This window comes from Cynocephalus volans, chromosome 5 (genome assembly GCF_027409185.1).
Source record: "Cynocephalus volans isolate mCynVol1 chromosome 5, mCynVol1.pri, whole genome shotgun sequence".
Classification (NCBI taxonomy): Eukaryota; Metazoa; Chordata; class Mammalia; order Dermoptera; family Cynocephalidae; genus Cynocephalus; species Cynocephalus volans.
Genome location: NC_084464.1, coordinates 26227034 through 26248823, shown reverse-complemented (window position 1 = coordinate 26248823; position 21790 = coordinate 26227034). Strand labels below are relative to the sequence as shown.

Here is a 21790-nt window from a genome sequence, read left to right as displayed (position 1 = left end):
TTTGACTATCCATGCTGGACCTCTTTTTTAAAGAAATGGAATGCTCTAATTAGTCACCCAAAGAGAATGTGTGATCTGGCTAGATGCTGAAGACTATTCAACTTGGTTTGATCTTTTCTTATTAAAATTAGATGCTAAGTAGTGCTCTGATTATTTGCATGTTTGTTTTTCTTAGTCATGAGAATTGTCATTGCTGAAAAATGTGTGGAAATAAATTTATTCGGCTTAACAGTCACTCTGCTGGTGTTTCAATTTCCCTGGGAATGTCACAGTCATGCTAAGGCAAATTTTGCAGCTTGATGCAATCTAACCAATCTTAAACAAAAAACACCTCTCTCAGGCTCCCATATCCTTTTGGTGATTATTATATATGCCTCCTTCTCCCTCTCAGCCAAACTTCTTAAAAGAAGACGTGCACTTCCTCTCCTCTCATGTACTATTTAACTGTATGCTAACTAAATCCCAGCTATATGGCTTCCCCAAAACCATTATCCCCAAAGAGACCAATGACAAGCTGCCACTAAACCCACCAGACACTTCTCAGCCCTCACCATCTTGTCAGGACCTGCCAGGGTAGACCCTCCTCCTTTCTGGAACTCTCTCCTCCTCTGTTCAGGAATACCCCCTCCCCTTTGGTTTTCCTCCAAACTCTCTAGTGGGCCTTGTCTGCCTCCTCTGCAGGCTCTGCTGTCTCTGCTCATAACTTACAGTTAGGGTGGTGGTTCTCAGGGTGCAGCGGCAGCCCCTCTTTGCTTCCCACTTTACTTTCTCTCTCTGGAGTTTTCACCCATGGCTTCAATGATCATCCAGCTGCCTGTGACTTCCAAACTGTATTTCCAGGCAACCTCTCCTCATCCCAGTTCTCTATATCCAATGTTCCCTCCATCTGCAGGTCTTGGAAGCAAAGCACATGGAAACCCACATGCACCCAAATGCTGTGATTATTTTCCCCGCAAACCCGCTCCTCTTCAGTGTCCCTGATGTAGTGAATTGTCACCTCCATCCATCTGATTGCTCAGAGAGAAACACTTTATTCTTTCCTCGCCTTCCACATCCACTCTGCAATCAAGTCTTGCTCATTTGTCTCCTAAATATCTCCTGGATCTGTTCATAGTCTTCAGTTCCTAACGACTATTTCAGTCAAGGTTTTCTTCATCTGTCCCCAACATTATAATCAACCACCTGCTAACCAGTTTCCTTTTTATCAGAATCAGTAGGAACACTTACTAATCCATTAAATGGGACAGTAATGAGATGTCTTCTTAATTCTATCACAAGTAAATTTTTCCTCATTACAGACAGAAATATATAGAAGTTGTTACATTATAAACTTGAAAACAACATTTGGTGCCACTCCAAGCTTTTCCCATGCTATAGAGAACGATCTTTCTAAAATGCAAGTCGTCTCACAGTGTCCTCCTGCATTAGGATAATGTCTTTAGCACACCTCATAAGACCCCCACGAGCAGACACTTGCCCACCTCTTCATCCTTATCTCTCACTATTCTTGCAACAATTCACTTCAAGCCATTAACTCTTTTTAAGCTATAGATTGCAAACCTCTTATTCTCTCTTCTCCAGGCTTTCCAACATTCTGTTTTGTCCACCAGGACAGAAGAATTCCTCACATTCACTGCCCAACTCCCTGATTAAACATCCATTTCTATTGGAAACCTTTTCTGGTAACTTGTAACTCAGTTGGGTTTGTCTTTCTTGAGTTTTCAGGGCCCCTCTGCATCTCCTGTCAATCACTTATACTTTATTGTAATTGCTGGCTTAATTATGTACTTTTTCACCCTTGGAAGGAGGACCCATGTCTGTCCTCACTTTTGTAATTTTATGGACATTGGAGGGTCCAGCACATAAATAAATGCAATATGCTAAGCTGATATCCTTTATAAATTGCCTATAGTTTAAAGATGTCTAAAACTCTAGGCTTTGAACAGGTAGGTAACATTGCTTTCTTAGCTTGAAAAATGGGAACACCAAGGAAACACTACAGTTAAGAGTGCAAAGGCCTGCAACCAGTGCTTTCAAACACACAAGTGCCTATTTATATTCATCATTCTTTTCAATCTGTCAGTTTCATCTCTTTGCCTGAGTGGGAAGAATATAAACTTCCAGCTCAAGAGCTCTGCCAGTGATGGTTCACAGGCCAGGGTTATGGGCTGGCTTTTGTTCCATTGGGGGAATCTCAGGATAAGCAGAACCTATAGCAGAATGACAATTAGACAGGGGAGCTTAATGAGAAGCTAGAGCTCTATGCTTGTGTGAGTACACAAGTCTTTACTCCCTTTTGACACTAAAATAGATGTCAAAAAAAGCCCTGATGTGACCTTGGGGTTTATTTCTCTGTTCCAAGAACTGCAAATGTACTCCAGAATCCCATGGCATGCTAGGAATTCCTCATAGAGAGGAATTAGCAATCTGGGGCTATCATGGAGGCCACCTATCCTGGATATCAGGGACAAGCTATTCCTGAAGTGCCCAGAAATCTATCACACCAGGTCCAAAGGTAGAATCCAATTTAGACTATCTTCACTATCCAAGGAGTTCTATTTAAAGAGGAACAATTCTAGATACAAGGGCTTCCTGGGAAGGAATTTCCAGGGCCTAGGGATTCATAAAGTCACCAGCAACTTTGGGTGAATGGATAGAAGAAATAAAGGAAGCAAGGTCTAGCCCTGAGGGAAAGAGGCAACTGGGAAATTAGGTAAAGTAGTTGCCTAATAGGCCAGGGTTACGGGTTGGCTTTTGTTCCATTGGGGGATCTCAGGATAAGCAGAACCTATAGCAGAATGGCAATTAGACAGGGGAGCTTAATGAGAAGCTAGAGCTCTATGCTCATGTGAGTACACAAGCCTCTCCAGTCCATTATATCAGCATTGTATTGCATAGAGAACACTGGGCAAAAGCAAGCGAATTGTTTCTGAATCCCATCATGAGCAGCAAGGAAGTTTCCAATGTATTTTAGGGTTGGTCCTCATTATTGCTGTTAGTCACGTGGGGCTGGTACAAGCAAAGACTGATGCCATGATTTACAGGTTCCCAATTTGTGGTAGGGTAATAGGCAATCAATTACTCCTGTCTGAAAGTGGCTGCCATATTATTACACTACTTTACCTATATAAGGTGGGTTTGCTAATAGCTGGAGTGAAAGATTAAAAAGCAACCTTTGATTTTCTATGAATCAATTAAATTGCAGTACTTTACTGGCTTAAAAATACTAGAGGTCTTCAAAAAGCTCATAGAAAATGTGTACTATGAAAAAAATTATGCATGGATTGCAAAATTTTTTTGCACCAAAATAAACTCATACTAACTTATTATGTCTGAACAGCATCTAGCTTGAGGCACTTGGAAGGATAAGATATCAGCTTGAAAAAAGCCCCATCAGAGCAATATGAATTCTGCTAAAATTGAGACAAGAACAAACATCAAATTTATGGTGAACCTGGGTGGGTGGAAGAATGGTAACATCACTGATGCTTTATGAAAAGCTTATAGGGACAATGCCCCCAAAGAAATCTGCAGGTGACAAATGAATAATTCATTTTAAGAAGGGAAGAGATGATGTTGAAAATGAAGCCCACAGCAACAGACCACTCACATCAATTTGCAAGGAAAAAATTAACCTTGTTTGTGCTCTGATAGAAGGGGACTGACGATTAACAGCAGAAACAATAGCTAACACCTTAGACATCTCAATTAGTTCAGCTTACACAATTGTGACTGAAAAATTACAGTTGAGCAAACTTTTTGCTCAGTGGGTGCCAAAACTGTTGCTCCCAGGTCAGCTGCAGGCAAGAGCAGAGCTTTCAATAGAAATGTCAAACAAGTGGGATCAAGACGGTGAAGTATTTCTTTGAAGAACTGTAATAGGAGATGACACACAGCTTTACCAGTACAGTCCTGAAGACAAAGCACAATCAAAGCCATGGCTACCAAGAGGTGGAAGCGATCCGGGAAAGCAAAAACAGACTGGTCAAGAGCAAAGGTCATGGCAACAGTTTTTTTGGATGCTCAAGTCATTTTGCGTGTTGGCTTTCTGGAGCACCAAAGAATGATAACATCTGTCTATTATGAGAGTATTTTGAGAGAGTTAGCCAAAGCTTTAGCATCTAAATGCTTGGGAAAGCCTCAGAGAGTCCTTCTCCTCTACAACAATGCTCTTGCCCATTCCTCTCATCAAATTAGGGCAATTTTGCAAAAATTTCAATGGGATATCATTAGGCATTACCTTACAGTGCTGATTTGGCTCTTTCTGAGTTCTTTTTGTTTCCTAGCCCTAAAAGTATCTTTAAAGGACACCTGCTTTTCTTCAGTTAACAATATAAAAAAAGACTATGATTAAATTCCCAGGACTCTCAGTTCTTTAGTGATGGACTCAGTGGCTGGTATTATCACTTAAAAAGGTGTCCTGAACATGATGGAATTTGACTTCTTCATGGCATTGGGCATGGTTAACTATACCCTCCTTGACATCCTCTGTCCCTGGCTCCCATCACATCTCAATCTTCTGGTTGTCCTCCTAGCTCTCTAGCCACTGCCTTTCTATCTCCTTTATAGATTCATCCTCCTTTATCCAGTCATTAGTGACAATATTCTTCTTTGAATATCCTCAGCCCTCTCTCCCTTCCATTCTATGCTTGTTTCCCAGCCAGTCCCAAACATGGTCATCATTGTAATCATTATGTATGTGCAAATGACCCCAAATTTACATCTACAGCACAGACCTCTCCTTTGCATTACATATATCCAAATGCCAACTTTGGATATCACAAACACATATCTAAAATTGACATCATATCCCTCCCAAACCTGCCATTCTTCCAAAGTACTCATCTCAAGTAAGGCCACCACTGTATGCCCTCAACCGACACTAGGATGTCAAACTCAATGCTTCTTTTAAAACATTTTTTATTTAAAAAAATTTTTTTATAAGCTTCCTTGAGGTATAATTGTATACAAAAAAACTTTCCATGTTTAATACAAACAATTTGATGAGTCTGGACTTATGCATACACCCATAATATCATTGCCAATCACGTGCATCACCTCCAAAAGTTTCCTTCTGTCCCTTTGTCGATTTGTGTGTGTTAAAAACAATTAATGAGAGATCTACCCTCTTAAATTACTAAGTGTACAATATTCCATTGTTAACTATAGGCACTATGTTGTACAGATCTCTAGAACTTGTTCATCTTGCACAACTGAATCTTTATACCCATTAATCAACAACTCCCCATTTTCCCCTCCCCCTGGCAACCACCATTCTATTCTGTTTCTATGACTTTGACTATTTTTAGATAACTCATTTAAATGGGCTTATGCAGTATTTGTCCTCCTGTGACTGGCTATGCCACTTAGCATAATGTCTCTCAGGTTTATCCACAATGTCACAAATGAAAGGATTTCTCCTTTTTAAGACTAATATTCCACCCAAACACCAAAACAGAATAATCTTCCATTCCAAACATACCACTTTTTTCTCTCCTTCTCATATGCAACCTGTCTCTAAGTTCTGTCATTTGTTCATTATAAAATGTCCCAAATCCATCCCTTTCTACCATCAAACGTTAGTTCAAGCTACTATCATCTGTACAATGGCCTCTGTCCTGTCTGCAGCCACTCTTGCCTAATTTGTTCCGTACGATGCAGGACCAGCAAGGGTCCAGTCTGTGGTCACTTCTCCAGCTTCAGCCCACACCACACTCTCAGTGCTCCATTCTCCAGCCACTGGTTTTTCCTGACTTTCTAGACTGCTCACCCCTGCTGCTTCTACCACAGGGACTTGGCACATGCTGTTTCTGCTGCCTGGAGTGTTCATTTTCTAAATTCTTACCTTTCCCTCAGATTCCAGCTCAAACCTCTCTTCCTTAGGAAAGTTTTCTTGATACCTCATTCTCCCAAACACCTTTCCTTCACTGTCCTTATGACAGGTGTCCTCTTTCCTTTATTTCTGTGATTTGACCGTCTGCCTCGCCTACTACATTCTGCATGCCAGGAGGCCATTGACAAAGTCTACTTTTGCTCACAGGTATATTCCCAGAGCCAGGTGACGTATCAGCATGTGGTTGGCACTCAGTAAAAGTATTTCCCCCACCGCTGCCGTAAGGCCCTAGGTGTGCAGAAAATCTTTGAAGCACAAAGGCAATTCTGACACATTATAGACTTCCAGGGCCAACCCTGCAGCTTATGATTTTCTGTCAATAGGAAACAAAATCATAACTCAGTGGCATCTCCGCAGCTCATTCCTGCTGGTTCTACTTTTCTGTAAGCACAGTCTTCATTGTCAAGGAATTTGGATATGAGGGCTACAGTTGACTCTTTTGGGGAGGCACTATCTGTTCTATCTCAGACGGGATGGTGTCCTCTGTCTTCATCCCCAGGGCAGGTGTAGGGATGTGCCATGGATGCCCGTTGCTGAGTCACATAAGCAGTGGGCGTGTCAGGCTAATTGCTCTACAAGCCTGGGCAGTGCCTCTGAGGGCAGGCCAAAAAGCACGTGGAGATCATCTCCCTAAGCACCCAGCATTTTATGCTTGGTCCATCGCGGGTTTCCTCCTATCACGTGATGCAGGGATGCTCCTGAGAGGGACCCTTTGTCTTATAGTGCTCTCACCAGCATCCAGAGCTCAGTCTCCGTGTCTCAACACTCAAGGTCTTTTAAAAGAACAGGAAGGGGGTTTGAGTAGCAGGACACGTAGAGGTCTGCCTTTGAAGAATTCATGTAATTGTTGATGCCAAAATTGAGGAAGATGTTGAGATCACAGTTTTCCAATGTAGTTTTCTTACTGCTATACAACTTAACAAACAATATTTCTGGGTGTACCTCTGAAGGTGCTGTATACACAAACACACAACCAGTAACTCTGAGCTACGGCAAAACTATAGTACAGCTAATTATGGCAAATTATAAATAGAACTCAGGTGGAAATAATCATAGGCTAAGTATACATTGCGTTGATGTCATTTTGTATGTTCAAAAAAGATAGGATTTTAAATATAAATACATAATATAAATTTACTATATGGGCTTATTCTTTGTATTTAAAATTGTGGACATTACTGTATATATGAAAGGATATTATATATAAGGGTATTTCAAAACGTTTGTGGCAAAATACAATTAAAAAGTAGTACAAAACTTCCCATGAACTTATTGAAGTACCCTAGGACACTGGCAAAAATTTTCCCACTAACCAAACTCGATTCAGGTTCCTCTGAACTCCTTTCTAACGCGGCCTGACTTTGGGCTTCCATATACCTCCCTGCATTGTCCCGTTTTAGCAAGGGTCCTGGTCAGTCAGTTTAACCAGAATCCCCCATCCCTAATATCTGATCATCCTCAGTATCTAATCGCATTCCGCATTCTCCAACATCTCCCAGGTCATGTCTGATCACCCTGGCCTGTCTTCAGCAAGAATCCTGTTAGGTTGGTTTAGCCAGAATCCCCCTTACTCCTGATGTTTCTTTCCTCTTAGTGTTCTTCCATTCATGGAATTTTCCACCTTGCTCCTTGGCTGTAAATTCCCACTTGCCCATGCTGGATCAGAGCTGAGCCCAGTCTCTCTCCCCCAGTTCAAGACCCCATGGCGGTGGTCCCTATACCTATGACGATGGTCCTGAGTAAAGTCTGCCTTACATCTTCAACAAGGGTTGCTGGATAACTTTTCTTTAACAATACACACATACGAAACAAACATATGCACACCAGCCAAAACTGGCCAACCAATTAATATTCTCACAGTCAATTCTCTTGTATCTATTTTACATGTGACTCTTAAAGGAGAAAAGTGTACTTTTAAGTATTATTTGAACACATACACTATTTATGATGTTGAACATCTTTATGTTGTTAAATTTTTCCTTTGGGCTAAGATCTAGCATAGAAAGTCTCTCCTTTCCAGGTAAGGAGTAATATTCCTGAATCCAATTAAGAAGAGAGGATGCTGCAGGGTAAAACACTGACTTTTTAAAACTAGAATAGCTTCAGTTACATCAAGTACCCATCCATCTACCATGATATAAATATATTGTTCACTATATCCTCTACTTTCTCTAATTCAGGAGCTAAATGTCTCTTTAATAAACACAATTTTAAAATTACATACAAATATCACATTCAGCTGCCACGTTAATCAGTTTGGCCATGGAGGTCACAAAAACTTGCTAAGAATAGTTAATGATAAGAATGATTTAAAGTTAGCAACTTTGCTTGTCATGTTTTTTTTTCCCCTCCCCAAAAAGCTTTAAATGAATTTTCAGATATTTAAAATTCATGAGTTGATGCCACCTTATTTGCATCTACCAAAAGACAAGTTTTCCAGTGTCTGGAAGAAGTCATCATAATAGGTCATGTGAGAGGCATCAGGACTCTTCCTACGGCCTTGCCAAAGGTACTACACAAAGCCCGCAATTTGCCAGAGAAGATGCATCTACCACGCCATCATTCAGGAAATCATGATGGCAAATGGCAATTATGTAAATGTGTTTGTATTATTACAGACCATTTTGCACAGCAAAGTCAGGAAGGGATATTTGTTATTTTTTTCAGTGCTTACAGAACGCTCCTATTTCCTTTCTTGTGCACATTTCTTACATCTGGCTTTGTCTAAAGAATATATTTCATTGAGATTTCTTCTCTCTGATGCAATGACCTACGTGCCCTTTTCTGTTTAATTCAGTGGGGGATTTTCATTCGTAGTTTTGCTTACTTGTAACTCACTCAGTAGTTTTTAGGAATGCATGAATGCCCTACAGGTTTTATTTTTCTGTACAATGACTGATGCAGAGTCAGGGTGAAGGACTTAGAGGGGTGATAATTTTGAGTCATGAAATTCAGAGTTCATACTTATCTCAGGATTAAATTATAGCAACATGGCATTGGGGGGTTTCCATCTAAGAAACATGAGTCAGAAAACATGAGCTAGGAATGTCTATCATGAGAACTATTTAAGATTTCAAGACTTTTTTAAGTTTTCTGTTTGCTATGTTCTTTCTTCCCCCAAAATGACTAGCATTAAGATTCTCGGATCTGTGCACTTGTGTTCAGGTACAAGAAGCAGATCATTTCCTATTTCAAGGTCAGTGAGGGGGTGAGGCAAAGGGGCAGAGACCCAAGAAACAGAGGAGGTGATGACTCTGAGTAGGAAAGAAATCAGGCTGAGTTTCTGAGGATGTAGAGGAAGAAGGAAAGGAAAGCCTTAGGGTAGGCCTGGGGAATGCCTGGGCACATAATCAGAAAAATAAAAACAAAGTGACACTAACTTGTGTCCCTCCCAAATTCATATGTTGAAACCCTAATCTCCAATGTGATATTTGAAGGTGGGGCCTTTGGAAGGTCATTAGGGTTAGATGAGGTCATGAGAGTGGAGCCATCATGATGGACTTGGTGCTCTTATAGGATGGGACTCTAGAGCCCTTGCTCGCGCTCTCTGTGCACATGAAAAGAAGAGCTCATGTGAGTGCACAGCATTATGGTGGCCACCTACAAGCCAAGAGAAGAGGTCTCAGGATGAAACCTACCTTGCAGACACATTGACCTTGGACTTCCAGCCTCTAGAGCTAAGGTACCCAGTCTATAGTATTTTGTATGGCAGCCCAAACAGACTGAGACCAAAACAAAAAGAATCTGTACAGTTCCCCCACCATCTCATCTCAAACCCAACAGGGTGAAATCAGAACCTTTTCTCTTTCCCTATAGAATATTTCCCTCTGCATACCCTTACTTACTGAAACAACATCCACCTAATATGTCAAATAACTCTCCAAAAGTATTAACTCATATAAGTTACTATTCTTAGCCCTATTTTATAGATGTGGAATCTGAGATACTGAGTTAAATAAATTGAGCAAGGTCACATACTAGCAAGTATCTGGGCTGGGATCTGAACCCAGGCAATCTGACTCCAGGATCAGTACTCTCAACTCAGCTGTGCTGGCTTTCCCCACATTTCTTTGCTGTCCACTGTGCTATGAACATACAGTTATCTTTGTCACAGCAATGAAGATTCATTTCTACTCTTTGTTTTCCTACCATGTCCAAGAATCATTTATTCAAGGTTTTTCCTCCATGAAATAACTTATCCGCCCAGTGTGAGATATATATATATATACCACATATACATACATATATATACACACACATCAGATATCTCTTATTTTCTGCTATATATTGACTTTTACTGGAGCAGTGAAAATTAGGATGTATAGGATCCATAAGAAATGGATTGTCAATGTTAGAAGGAAAGCATTCAATTATAGAAAAAGTGGAGCTCTAAGTTCAGATTATTTATAAATCAAATAAAAGTGGTGGTTCTTTAACTAAAACATAAACATAAAAACCCTAAGATACAAGAAAACATACAGGATATAAAAGCCATTTTCAATAATATTGGAGAATTATTACAAACAAGAGTAATTCTAAGGCTTGACTTTTTTTCTTTGGTTCAAACAGCCTATAGTAATTAAATTCTACTAATTAAGATACAGAGTTGAAGTCAACAAACACTCAATAAGAAATGGAGGAAAACAATAATCTCACCGGCTGATGTGTGTTTGAACTTTTCACTTTTCTTCTTCCTCCACTTCCAAGGCTTGAAAATCCTTCCCAGGTTAGCAAATTTACTTCTCCTCCGGATGGGTGGGGTGTGGGTACCTGGGACCAGGGAGTCAGAACGCATCGCCGCCAGCCTCTCCACTTCCTCGGCTTGTTTTTCCCAAGAAAGAAATGGAAATAAAGAGAGGGGGGAAAAGTGTTAAAATGGGAGCCTCACAGATGGCCAACGTTTTCCATGGTTACAGATAACAGAAACCACATGACTAGGGTTCCGTGTCGCTTTCTGCCTTTTGGAAAGAGAAGTCATACCAATGTGTTCTAAAGGCTGGGGACAGCCAGCCAAGCCCTAGAGATTCAGAACCCCCACACCAAATTTGCCCAACCTTCACTAAGACTTGAGGAGGAGGAGGAACAGGGCTGTCTTAGACTCCCCCACAAGTCGGAGAGAGGCCATCCCAAGACTCAGACAAAAGTCTGTGTAACTACTGGTCCAGCAATCTCTCAAATGAGACTTAGGAGATGCAATCACTACAGAACTATCTGCTAAGGAAAAAAGGAAAGAGAAAAACATTTACAACTGTCTGTTCCAATGCCAATGTCTCCACCACCTACACTCTCTACTTCCTACTACCCTGCTTGACCCAGACCCTCCGAAGCACTGAAATCTGTTGAGCAAGTGGCTCCACCTTAGGGCTACTGACCAATTGTAAAATCACTCACACCTCCGTTTGATTTTATAATTGCTTTAATTCCTCTAGATCTTTGTTTTCCCCTTGGTGTTTTGCTTTAAAAAAATATTCTTAGAAATTGGGAGCTGGGAGTGTCCTTAGGGAATGTCTAGACTAATCCCAATAACTGAACATTTGAGGATATTAAGACTTTCAATCTCATAATGCCTAGTGGACCCTTCCTTAAAGGCCTCAATCCCCCAACCTCTTTTTACCACATGGACTAAAACTCTTTTCTAAGTTACATGAGTATTTGCATCCAGTAAAGTAAAAATACCCTAGCTTGAATTTTTAACACAGGAATAATCAGAAAATAACCTCCTTGGCAAAATCGAGGGGATGGGAGGAACACAACTTTCCAGAGAGCAAAATTACATCTACAGCCACGGCAAACCCAAAACCACTCTGTTTGGCCTCAAACACCATCCTTCAGAAAAATCATCTGGACGGGCCGACCCCGTGGCGCACTCCGGAGAGTGCGGTGCTGGGAGCGCAGCAGTGCTCCCGCTGCGGGTTTGGATCCTACATAGGGATGGCCGGTGCGCTCACTGGCTGAGCATGGTGCAGCCGGTCACAAAAAGACATAAAAAAAAAAACAATTATCTGGACTTCCGCAACATATGCAGTCTTTGAAAGCTCAATCTCGCAGCCTGATCACTGGCCTCTTCTGGTCTGGAAATGGTTTCAACTCATGAGATCCATCCGTTCAACAAACATATGTATGTGGAACCTCAACCATGTTTCAGGCAGTACCCTGTGGCAGCTGACGATGGCTGATAAAGGCTCCTTGTAGCAGGACAGGAAGGAAGTAGATGGACCTGAGAGAAGTGCCAAAATCAAAGTCCTGGCCGAGTGACCTGAAGGACAGGAGGCAGGTCATTCCCAATCCCCAGACTCACGTCAGCGAATCATTCATTCATTCATTCACTCACTGAGATAAGGGGAGGCACAGGTTTGGCAGTGAGGGCAGCGATGATTTGACCATGACACTTAAGCCTTTGACTACATGGTTCAGGGCACTGGTAGCTCCTTTTTTTTCCAATCAGTTAATTAGGTGGCCACTTAATTCTGTGCCAGACACTGATCACTTCTGGGGAAGACACACAGAAGAACTGGACGTGGTCTTGAGCAAAGAGTCTCGAGGAGAAGACAGAGGGATCAGAGTGTGAAAACACGCCATAGGGCCGACCCCACGGCTCACTTGGGGGAGTGCGGCACTGGGAGCGCAGCAGTGCTCCCGCCGCAGGTTCGGATCCTATATAGGGATGGCCGGTGCGCTCGCTGGCTGAGCGCGGTGCGGACGACACCAGGCCAAGGGGGGTACGATCCCCTTACCAGTCACAAAAAACAAACAAAAAAACCCAAAAACATACCACAACATGGACAACGACATAAAATAGGCACAGAGGAGAGGAGAGAGCAACTAATTCTACTTCACAGTGTTGGAGAAAACCCCAGGGGAAGTCATTTTTGGCTAAGTTTTGATGGAAGAGAGATGATCCTACCTACATGGGGAAGGGAGAGAGGTGGATGCCTGGGAGGAGAAACAGACCCAAATGGAACAGAGAAGGCTGAAAGAGCGTGGCATGTTCAGGAACATCATGCCCAGTGAACCGTGAGCGCCCGTTACATTAAGTGAGACAGAGGGCCACTGGCTGGAGGAGTCTGGAGCCAGGTCACGCAGGCTTTTGCAAAATTTTCCTAGGCATTTTGGTTTTATCCGATAAGCAGAGGGAAAAGAACAAGAATCTGAAAGTGGGAAGTGGACATTATTATATCCAACAAATACGTAATTGAGTGCTCCCTCTGTACCAGATGCTTAGGTTATATCGTAAACACAACAGAGGAAAATATCAACTCGTGGAGCTTGCCCTGGGAGGTGGGGTAGGGGGCAGACAAAAAACACTGAAACTAAATAAATTATACTGTGTGCTAGAAGACACGTGCTTTGGGAGAAACACAAGGGAACGAGAGGAGCTCAGTAAGAGAGATTGAGTGTCCCTAGAAGAGAAGGTCAGCCTGATGGAGAAGGTACATGATTGGGATGCTACTGGGTTTATTTCTTAGGAGTATTGTCATAGCAGAAAAGGGAACCTGAATTGCAATGTGAAGTAACAGGTGACAGAGAGAATAAGGAGGCCACTGCAGTCATGGTAACTAGCACCCAGGTAGGGCAGTGACAGAGGGACAGAGAAAAGATGAGATTCAGCCTGGTGGGAGAATCAGCAGATCTGGTAACTTTCTGGATGAACACGAGGGAGCACCAGGAAGCAAGAAGGGCTGAGTTTTCAGTTTCCCCAACTAGGTCCACGTGATGATTTTACATGTTTTGAAGAACTCTGATGATAAAGGAAAAAGTGGAATAGGATAGTGGCCCAATGGGAAAGGACTTTGGAACCGGAGCGTGCGGTCTTTTTGCAAAGCCTTAGATTTGAAAAACTATTGAGAGGAAATCTGCCAGGGTAGAAAAAGCGTGACTCGATCTGGTCAGCAGGCTGGGCTGCAAGAGCCAGTGGAGGGGGACTGAAAATGTAGGAAAGAGGTTGAGGAGCTCATAAAACAGGGTTTCTAGGGAGGAGAAGGGGAGGTCCAGAGTGTCAGTCACCAGAAGACTTTAAGCAGAGGGACTGAACGTTTCAACTGGGGTGTCTGATTGCAAATGGCACAGATGAGATGTTGAAATGTGGCCCTTAAGGGGATTAACCCAGCAGCATTTTAAGGAAGTTTGGGTTGCAGAGGAGAATGGTTAAAAACAACCACAACAGAAGACAGCTACAACAGAGAAAGAAAAAAAGTCCAATCAGGCAAGTAAGTGGACTTTGAAGAATCACTGAGTTTGCATGTTATTCTTTTTAGATGGGGTCAGCTGCTTGCGTGGTTGCTTCTTCAACAGTGTCAGAAGCTGGGTAGAGCCACACAGGCAGTGACAATTGTGGGAAACCATAGCAAGGAGGTTTCAAGTCCAAGGTAGAAGCCAAATCAATGCAGTCTAGTGATCTGATTACTGTAAGATCACTTTCTCTTTCAAATCCATCACCTTTCCCCATTTCTTACCTTAGTTTATGCTCTTTTTGTTGCATATCCAGATTTTACAAGTCTCCAAACCTATATTAAAAACCTCAGTCTCCTGACTTCAACCCTGTACTTTATCCTGTTACTAGATTACTGTCTTGGCCTTCGGCAACCTCAACCTGAGTGACTGGCCCAGAATTATCTTCTAGAACTTCCCAAATACATGCTGCAGCTAAAGTAACATAGTCCCTGTAGCAGCAGGCTTGTCCTGGGACCTCTGGATTCCAGTGGGCTTCAGTTCAGGGGCACCATCAAACCACTGAAACTACATGCAAAGATTTGTATATACTTGGGTATCTGCATTTCATTGGAAGAGTTTCTATCTTCCCTTAAATTTCAAAACAGCCTAAGACACAAAAGATACAATTTTGAAAGTATCCTGTTTGAGGACTCTTTGAGTTCAGCCAACCTAAAACACTTGCTAAAGGTTAAAGGAAATTATATGCAGAACCCTTAAAAAAAATGACAGGAATTACTCAGGATTGATATTGTGTTTGCTTCTCATAGTTTTCATTTACTGACTTATTAAATAGAATCACTGCCTTTAATTCAGCTCATCCACATACCTCTTGAGAGGTTTAAAAATAAACATCACTATTTGTCTTTAAAAAATAATGCAGCACTAGAACCAAAAAGCTGTTTCACAATTATATCTTTAAGAAATGGACACAAATTATTCTGAAACTGCCACATGAAAATAATTATAAGAAAGGAGGAATGCCTTTGAAAAACCTCGAGTAGCAAGGAGCAGACAGAGTATTATAAAGGTATAATTATAACTCAATAGTTATATGAATCCTAAATAAGTATATTATTAAATTCAAGATGTTTAGCTCTTAAGTACACTGGATTAGGGAGCGGACTGGATTACATTAGGTTTAGCTGACTTATATTTTAATCACCCATACGATACTTTTTATTTGGTGACAAGGGCTAGCTCTCAACCTGCCTGCTTTCCCATCAGATAATGAAACTGGAAGGCTCCAAAACAAGGAGGCCAACTTGTGAATACGGCTTGAAAAGGAAGAAAAACTAAAGAAAACAAAGCAGGGTTCAGCATAACATGGTCTCCTCCCGCAGGAGCATGAGAGACAAGGGATGTAGGTGGGAGGGAGGAAAGGGGCGCGGGCCAGGGTGGTAAGAAAACAGCCTCCCCCAATATGGCAAACGTAAGGGCAGCATCACTCAAGCCCATTGCTCTCAAAGGTGGTTTCTTTGTGCTGCCCAGAGAAGAGACAGCTGTCTGGAGAAAATGCTCATTTAGACATGAATCAGCTCCAATGTCAACTGCCAGGACTGGGAATGCTAACTCAAAAGGTGGGATGCTGGGCAGCTGAGCTAATTCAGAGAGCTGAGTAGCGAGGGAGTCCTGGGCTGGAGGATCTCCTGGGGTCTTTCCAGAGCCACCTTCCAAGAGAACACTCTTTAAGAGACTAGACAGTTTAGTTCCCTTTTATGACATGACCCGGTTTTTGTTTTATCTGTAGGGGGAAAAACGGTTGGAGATGCTTTTCCTCTTTAGAAAAGGAGAAAAGAAAATATTTGATTTACACGTGATTTTGATTACCAAGAACCAGAGCACCTGTGCCTGTTGATGCTCTGAACCCCACCCATGTGGTGGCTTGGTGGGCTCTGAGGGCATGCAACGAGAGTAGGTGGGGGGGGGGCGTCATCTGCAACCCTACCGTTGCATTTCTCATGGTGGCTTGGCTTTCAAAAGGCTTATCTGAGGAAAGCACTAACCCTGGCTTTCTGCTGGCTTAGAAAGTGTTAGCAGTTCCGTATGCCACGGAGCAACCACAAAGAAGGAAGCCACATTGCCTGTGCTGCCTGATTCTAGCCATAGTCAGCAACAAAGTCAGAAAGAGCAGGACATTTGGGGCCACCAAGGATTCTCCATGGGCCAGGTACCCCTAGGATTTTTGGAGGACCTCAGATTTTTATAGATTAGATCCTTGCTTCTTAACCCCAAGTGAACTCAATAATAGAATGCGTATGTCACAGGATCTGATAACATTCATCTTTCCTTTCAGTTAGGAGAGAGTATGGATTCTCCACATTTCACCATCCTAGCGATGGGAGCTGAAGATCAGGGTGGAGTCGAGATTTGCAGTCACTCAACTACACCGAGTTGCCCGGGGCCTAACCTGGCACCTTTCTGTCACAAGCGTTACGTTTTCTTGCAGCTGCAAAATGATGCCACACCGGTACTCAGACATTTATTTATTTTTTTTGATTTTTACATCTAGATATAGATATAAATATAGATATTTTCTTGGCAGCTGGTCAGTACAGGGATGGAACCCTGGACCTTGGTGTTATCAGCACCAGGCTCTAACTAACTGAGTGAACCGGCCAGCCCTGTACCCAGCCATTTAGAAAATCCTCAGTGACTGTGGCTTTTCCCTTTTATAAATGCAGAGATACCTTATCATGAGGACATGAAGGGTTGATATGAAGTATCAGGCCTAAGAGCACAGTATTTTTCTTTCTCACTCCATAATAAGTTGTGCCACACTCTCCTACAGAGGCCACATCTTTTTGAAGGGTTTTTGTCCAACCTAGGAGTGATTAACTAGGAGATGTGGTTTTTTTGTTTTTTATTTATTTATTTATTTTTAAAAGGAGTGTAGCACGTTTATTCTAAAAAGCTGGAGCTCCTGCCTCATCCCATGAGCTGAGGAACAGGATGGGAAGAGGGGAGTGGAGGGAGGACTAGGTATCAGAGGAGGAAGGCCATGGGGCAAATGGAGGCTCTTTTGGTCCAGAAAAAGTTGCCTGAGTTAGGGGACAAATATACACCCCTAAGGAGCTCGTAGATAAATCAACACTGCCATGCTGCCCAAGAGCCACTAAACACAGACATGATGCCTGAGAGTGCAGTCAAGTTAACCTTGCAGGGTACAAGGAGGACTAGTGACCTTCACTGCCCTTGCCCCTTTCAGGGGCCATCCTTTCAGGTTCCTCCTCCCCATACCCTGGAGTCAAGGAGGGAGACTATCTATACATTGGAATAAGCTGTGAACATAATGCTGGCTAAGCATACTGGTAGTGGGATAGCAGCATTCAACGAAGGGCTTATCTGTCTTAATCCAAAGACTGGATAGCCTGAGTACTGCAAGCCCTGACGAGGAGCGGGAGGGAGCTCTAGTGCCCTGGCTTCCTGGACACACAGATGACTAACTTTTGTACCTGGGAGCCACGAGAGGAAATGCCAATTACATTCCACACTAAACATCTGCATCCCAGACGCAACCATCACACAACATCACGACACCTGACGGTGTTTCCCACCGCATCACTGGAGGGACAGGTAAATGCTTACCTAGACAGAGTTGTGAATCAGTCCTATTGCTGAGAGAAGGGTGTCCACGGGGGAAGAACCATCACGTGTGTGCCTGTACAACATGTCCTGAGGGCTGGGAGATGGCAGGAGGGGAGAGAGAGGCTGCACGAACCTGGACCCATACCTCACAGCACATTTGCTGAGGCACGTGGCCAACTTCTTCCTTTGTTCCTGGCTCCAGATTTCTGCCTAGTATGAGGCAGCTCTACCCACTGCTGGGAGCAGGTCCCTAAGGAGGCTTTCCCAGGCCTGCTGCTGCCACCTGCACTATGAACAGGTTGAGCCAGCCTAGATCGGCACCTTGGCAGAACACTGTGCGCACACGCAATGGAGGGAGAAGGGAAGGAAGGCGAGTTCATGGATCCACAGGACCAAAGATGGCCCAAGTCATGCTCCTGTTAATCTGCTCTTGAATCATTGACATCTAAGAATATGAGAATGCCCCTAAATCCTGGTGCCCTGGATTTAGGTTTTTAAGATGTCCTGGTTTTTAAAGAGAGAGCAAAGGGCGTAGCCCTACTGGTTCTGGAATTGTAGGGCATTGTATCTTCCTCTTTCCAGGAGGGGAGATTCTAAACAGGACAGTGCTTCCTTAGGAATTGATGATGGTAATGATGATGACAGCAACAATGACGACGACGATAATAACAGTATTAATAACAGCTACCGTTTTTCAGTAACCAAGTCTGTGCCAGGCACCGACCTAAGCACTTAAAATGTGCTTCCTTATGTGCTCACATTAATCCTATGAGATAGTGTTATGACATACACACACACACCCACACACACACACACACACACACACACACACACACACACACACACACACACACAGATTCCCCATAATAAATTTTACAGTTGGGGAAATTAAGAAAGGACTAATGAATAGGAAGACCTGATTCTCAGAAGAAAAGAAATACATGCTTTTAATGAAGACTTGTCTATTTTAAAGACTATATCCCCACTGCATGCCAGTCTGGCTTTTCCAATGTCTGTATTATTGACTAAAATACTAAGAAGGCTTCAGGAGTGAGGAAGGAAATGACCTGCTTTTTTGAAAAGGCTACAAAACAGATGCCTATATAAATTGATCCTACTCTATCCAGCAAGAGAAAAGAGGTGATATCTGTCTTACCCTAAAATGTCATAGCATTTTATGTGCACCTGTACGTAGGTGCCCTGAAGAATACCCATCCTAGGTCACCAGAACGTTACGAACCAGTAGGACATTCTCTGCCACAGGCTACAATGAAGAACTCAGCAGGTGCCAGTTTGGCCCGGAATAGGCTCAGATCTGCTTCACTTAAAAAAATATTATACACCTTGTGTAGAGTGGAAAGAATGTTAGTTTTGAAACTAGGAGGATGTGAGTTCAGATCTGGAATCTACCACCTAATAGCTGCTGGTGGATGTGAGTTCTTTCTGGCCTTCTGGCAGGTGGCAACAACTTCCTGATTTTTCCATGGAGTCCCTTTCCTCTCCTCCCAGTCCAGGTGGCTCAAGAAGAGTTCATCTCAGTCCTGCCACCAGAGGTGGGGATGTGACCCAGTGCTGGCCAATCAGAGTACTGCATCTCCACTCTCCACACCCACTAATTCATTCAGGGAGGAGCACTTGAGCTTGGCCAGGCGATGAGACTCAACTCCGGATTTTGTTGGGACTATTGATAGACATGCTCTTTCACCTGGGATTGCAGATTAGCTTTACACTTAGCCAAAGTACTGGCCATCAACTTAAAAACCTTCACTCAGCATTGGTTAATATGAAAAGAATCTCTATATTACAGTGATGATCTATAAGCTTTGAGAAGAAACAGCCCTATTGTGTCAAATATTTGATATTTTCTAAGTACATGACCACAGACACTCAATGAACAAAGCTCTGGTAAATAGACCAGACAGGTAGGGGGAAAGGTCTTATTTGAGTTTAAATTTATGTAGGTTCTGTGTTGTTATATCTACTGAGATAATAGATGTTATCAGCCACTTTCCTCCGGAGATATTCAATACAAAATTCCTGTTTCATCTCCCAGGAATCTAACCTTTAACCACTAACCTATGTAATGACTACAAAAACTTATAGAACATTCTATTGTTATTTAATCTACAGAATATTTTGTGTTGGGAATGGCATTGTTGATGTGAATTGAAAATAAATTCCCAAGTCTTATATTAATTCAAAGCAACAATCTTTAAATAATATGGGCTCTTTGCTCATTTGAAAACCTCAGTCTTTCACAGACTCAAATCAAACCTCAACAAACTGTGGTTTCTCCTGCAGGAGTCAGCACACTCTTTCTATAAAGCCAAATGGTAAAAACTATAGGCTTCATGGGTGCAACCCTGCTGCTGCACTATGATAGCAGCCATAGACAAACATATACACAAGTATGACTGTGCTCCAATAAAACTTTACTTCTAAAAATGAGCAACTGGCCCTCAGGGCCATAGTTTGCAACTCTTGTCCTATAAAATGAAGCTCCTGGTAATCTTTCTGCTGCTTTGAGGGCCAAGGCTGCTGGAAAACTAAGCCAAGACAGAGAAAAATAGAGCTGAGGATTACTCAGGTGGGGCCACAACTGACCTCATTACATCATTTGCGTCCCTGGATCCAGCCCTGCCTGAAACCGTTTAACCTGGACATTTTTGTTACATGAACCAATAAATTCTCTTTTTCACTTAAGCAAAGTTGGGTTGGGTTTTTTATTTGTAACCAAGAGGGTTCTAACAAATTCACTGTGTGACTAAAAGTCTTATCAGCTTCCTCTCTTTAAATGGGGATAATACTGACTTATAAGAATTAATAGATATATATTAAAAGCACCCTTTTTGGGCATAGAACATAGGTTCAATAAGAGTTATCTAAAAATGAATAGTCTCCTCTCGTACCAGGCAGACCACCTGGCCAATAAGGGTTCCTATGGAATGAAGTCCTTTACCATTTCACCACTAGGATGTCTCCTGAGAAATTACATGAATTAAAAAAAAAAAAAGTTTGGGAGCCTCTGAGCTGTGCTGAGTGGTTCTCAAACTTCCATGTACATAAAAATCAACTGAAGCACTGTGAAAAATTTTGATCCCTGGTCTCCATCTCAGACTAACTGAACAGGAATGTGAATGCATAAAAAGCAGCCAGGTGATTCGGATCAGCCTTCCGAGGACTACACTCTGAGAAATGTTCTCATGGCATTCCTGAGGAAGCCCACATTCCACCTTCCTTCTCCCTTCTTCCCAGCTATACCCACAGCCTTAAGGTTGCTGGCTAAGGAGGAAGATCCCTAGTGTGGAAACCTAAGTCATGCTTCAGTGGTGTCTGCCAGCCCCCAAACCCTCAAATCATTGGGAATTCTTTTAAAATGCCCAATGTTCATGGAGTGCTTTATTCTTCCTAAATACTTTTACATCTTCTATCTCTTTAGATCTTTCTAACATCCCCATTATGTAGGTAGGGTATAAAATTTCCTTTGTTCTCCTACAATAATGACGAACATACTATTTTTCTCTTCTTGAAGAACTGCATTCCAATTTAGTCTTTTTAAGGCTCTAGAAGATCTGCAATAAACCTATAAACTTTGCTTAACCCTTTGTTTCCCAAACTTAATTTAATAACAAATACGGTTGGTTGGTGTTTCCCTATGGGTCATCACTAAGGTCTCAAAAACTAATGTTCCATGGAACACAGTTTGCCAAATACTGAGTTAGTGTCTTTTGTGTCCCATTCTATAGTTGCAGAAAATGAGACAAAGAGGAGTCAAGTGACTTGCCCAGAATGTGCCAATCTACACAGGGTGTTAAGATGGCCTAGGACTCCTGAATCCAGAGATCGTTCATGGTCTCACACATCATGTCTTGTGATGGCTTGAGAATGCTCAAGACCAGGCTGTGAAAGCTTTTTGATTCAATCTTTTGCAAATAGTCTTCTCCCCATTAATACTGTCAAGGTTAACATACTCCTAGGCATTTTTTAAATACAGTCCCTTGAGCTCATTCCAAGATCTCATGATAATAACCACTCACTTACCTATTGAGCACAGGATGACAGAGGACCTTTTGAAGCCTTACATTCCATTTAAGAATCAGT

The 21790-nt window shown here is 42.3% G+C and overlaps 1 protein-coding gene across 1 annotated transcript in view; it reads right to left on the bottom strand.

Moving 5' to 3' along the window:
* Positions 1 to 21790, bottom strand: part of PHACTR1 (phosphatase and actin regulator 1) — a 500634-nt gene that overhangs the window by 186837 nt on the left and 292007 nt on the right. Inside the window, exon 3 of the mRNA XM_063098224.1 lies at positions 10550 to 10714. Coding sequence (XP_062954294.1) covers positions 10550 to 10714 — 165 coding nt within the window. The remainder of the gene's footprint in view (positions 1 to 10549; positions 10715 to 21790) is intronic.